The following is a 3,035-nucleotide window of genomic DNA, read 5'->3' on the forward strand; positions in this document are numbered from 1 at the left end:
TATCTCCTACTGATAATTGATGTTTAGTACGGAGACAAAAGAAACTTTGTGAATAGAGGGAGTGTTACTGTTTCTCATCGAGAAAATTGTATCTCTGAAATTACATGCTATGGGGGAGGAGAGATACGTCTCATTCTCGAATGGGTGACCTGCACAAGCCAATGGTCTTGGTAGGGAACGTGTTATCTTATCCGTAATCTGAAGTAGATAGGGACATGATTGTAGACCCTTATCCTCAGGAATAGTTAGATCTGGCAGAGAGGGAATCTACATTAGGAAGCTTCGACTCAAAATTATTTTAAACTAATTGAAGCCGCATTTTTGGATTCACATATGTAACTGAAAATTAATATATACGTAAAATGTATGTGAAGGCTTGTGTATCGCCTAAACACTGTCATGGACTGGTTCTATGTGCAACTGTACCTGTAACTTACATTGCGGGAACTAACAAAATACTTTGATGTTAAATGGCATAACCGTTTGTACCTCGTTCTTCCCGTTTAAATGCTGAATGGTACACTCAAGCACAGAATCATAAAAATAAATTTAATTGCTTATTGACTTACGGGCCGAAAATAAAACCCACTCTTGATGTATATCTCTGGTAAAGAAAAATCACAGATGTGCTTCCAAAACTGGGCTTAAGAGAGCACTTTTAGCACTTTAGTTGTTATTGCACGAAGTATTTTTTAATGCGTTACAAAATATCCAAACGCTTCTTTTGAAAGTTTGGAATTTTCAGTTATGTCACTCTTGAAATAAACAGGGAAATTTGAAATATTCGATTTAGTCAGAATTTCAGTTTTAAAACCGTCAAGTTTTTCTGCTGGACACTAAGTATAACAATTTAATTTTAAGGAAGTAAAGTATTTTGGACCAGTAAAGCAAAACTAATTAAAATTTAGTTGATTACAAAGAAAACAGGAAAATGACTTCCCATATGAGTCCATTAACTAAATACGAAGCAAAGGTATCATAAACACCATTAAGAATAATCTAGAAAACGTACTTTCATTAAATAGACTTAACGTTTTACCTGTTGATAAAGTACTTACTACAAGAAACAACGTAACTTTTATCCTCTTGATTTCGACTACAAGTACAAAGATTTCTGTGGAGTATACACAAGATACTGAATAGTGGATACAGAACCACTCACCTTAATTACATTAGTAGATTTTACATTACATATAAATGTTCTCAAAATAACATAATTCTGGGTTCGGTTACAAATTTTCTAGATACTTCTTCATATTAGAAAGTATAACTATCTCACATCAGTTCTCATCAATACGTCAACCTTTTGTCATATATTTGTTCTTAATAATTTCAAATATAAATACAAGAAAACTACTGATCAAGCCTATTGCAAGTAAGTAGAAAGCTGCTTGTACATGATGAAGAGATAAGGATGTGTTATGCCGCCGATTGTGATATCCTTCTCCAGAAAATTTATCATGTAACATCTCAAATCTAGTTTTGTCAGCAACTCCAGATTCAACAAGTCTGGTCAGAATGATGTTAATCCTCGGAGTGTACGGAGAATGCTTTGGAAGAATAAACGAAGCCAATATTGCTCCTATGCTTTGTTCTGTTATGTGCAGTAAGTGTTCGCCATTCATTCCTTTGTATTGCTTCTGAAAGAACATTGCTGGAGAAAGAATTTGGAAACATACAGAGTCTCTTAAATTAGTTAGGTTGTGCAATGCCTGAGTTATATTTGGTGTGCTTACACTTCGAGAGTACAACAGTTTTAATTCTGGTGTTTGGTACGTACGTAGGACGTTAAGGAATTGAGGAAAACCAGTGACTGTTAATTTAGACTCCACAATGTCTACAAAAGAATTTAATGGTTTCTCGTACTGTGGTGTTATCATTGCTCCAACCAATGAACCTTCGTATAAGGCCTTTATAACGATTACTCCTACCAATGTGAAAATTAAGATTGTTTTCAGGGCTCTGTTTCTTGGAATAACATGTACACAACCTTGTAAAAAGAGCCTAAGAACATACAGAATATGATTGGCTAGACTATGGCGTGTAGTATTATTTGACACTATCGATTGTGTAAATGCTTCACCGAGAATTATGTAAATCATAACCCCAGAAACTGAAAGCCATATTTTGATATCAAAAACTAAAAATATTCTTATCCACTGAGGCAACTCAGGAGCTATTGGTGTTATGAAGACCCATGTGTCAATAAAGAAAATAGTTGCGAAATCCACGACCTTATATCTTTCTGGAAACATGACCATAACACTCGGGCATATATCAGCAAACGATTCCACAATCTCACCTATGGCTCCAGTCCAAGTACCATTGGGTAATTTCACGTTTCTTGATCTTGGCTTGAATTTCTTCACAAGTATTACAGTAAAGTTCATCTGCGCCATAACTTCACAAAATAATTCACCAGCAAATCCAGAACACTTCAGGTTACCAAGTTTGTCCTTTGTCAACCATAAGTAAGGCAACAAATTGTATTCACTTACGCGAATGGGATAACCATGAAGATTCGCCGTAATTTCTTCAACCTTATACTTGCTTCGAATATAATTTGTTTCACAATATTGGGAACTTACAGTTATGTTGTTAAGTTTTTGTGTAAATTGATTGAATATCACTAGACTCGATTTTGGATTAAAACACGAAACGTTGTTTACAGGCATTTTTTCTTCAACAAATATCTGGACATTTAAAATTTTCTTTTTCCAGAAAGCTGTAAATATGTCACGAAGATTTCTAGGTGTTAAGGAATAATTAATAAAATCAACGTAAATAATAGCTCTTGGATTCCAATAAAATATCTTTTCAAGCTGAGAAAGCTGGTTACTGATATTTGTGAAACCCTGTAGTATGAATAAAAATAATGAACTTTTAAACAGTTTATTGTTGTCAGTAGCATTCCAGAAGTCATCCATAATGTTTAGAATCGTAACAGGTTTCTTACACTTGTTGGTCAATCCTAGAACATATTCGTTCACAATTGTTAGGTCCATGAGTTCATAGATGACTGATATCTCTTCAAT

The 3,035-nt window shown here is 34.3% G+C and overlaps 1 protein-coding gene across 1 annotated transcript; it reads right to left on the minus strand.

Annotated features, from left to right (window-relative positions):
- Positions 1 to 1,298: 1,298 nt before the first annotated feature.
- LOC145671765 (uncharacterized) lies at positions 1,299 to 2,675 on the minus strand. Its single transcript, XM_081740970.1, has one exon. The coding sequence runs from the start codon at positions 2,673 to 2,675 to the stop codon at positions 1,299 to 1,301; it is 1,377 nt and encodes a 458-aa protein (XP_081597096.1).
- Positions 2,676 to 3,035: the final 360 nt, after the last annotated feature.

Source organism: Thermobia domestica, chromosome 15 (assembly GCF_964235325.1).
Source record: "Thermobia domestica chromosome 15, izTheDome1.hap1.1, whole genome shotgun sequence".
NCBI classification, from domain to species: Eukaryota; Metazoa; Arthropoda; class Insecta; order Zygentoma; family Lepismatidae; genus Thermobia; species Thermobia domestica.

Coding starts and splice junctions, on each gene's coding strand:
- LOC145671765 (XM_081740970.1), bottom strand. CDS start 2,675: ATGCCTGTAAACAACGTTTCGTGTTTTAATCCAAAATCGAGTCTAGTG.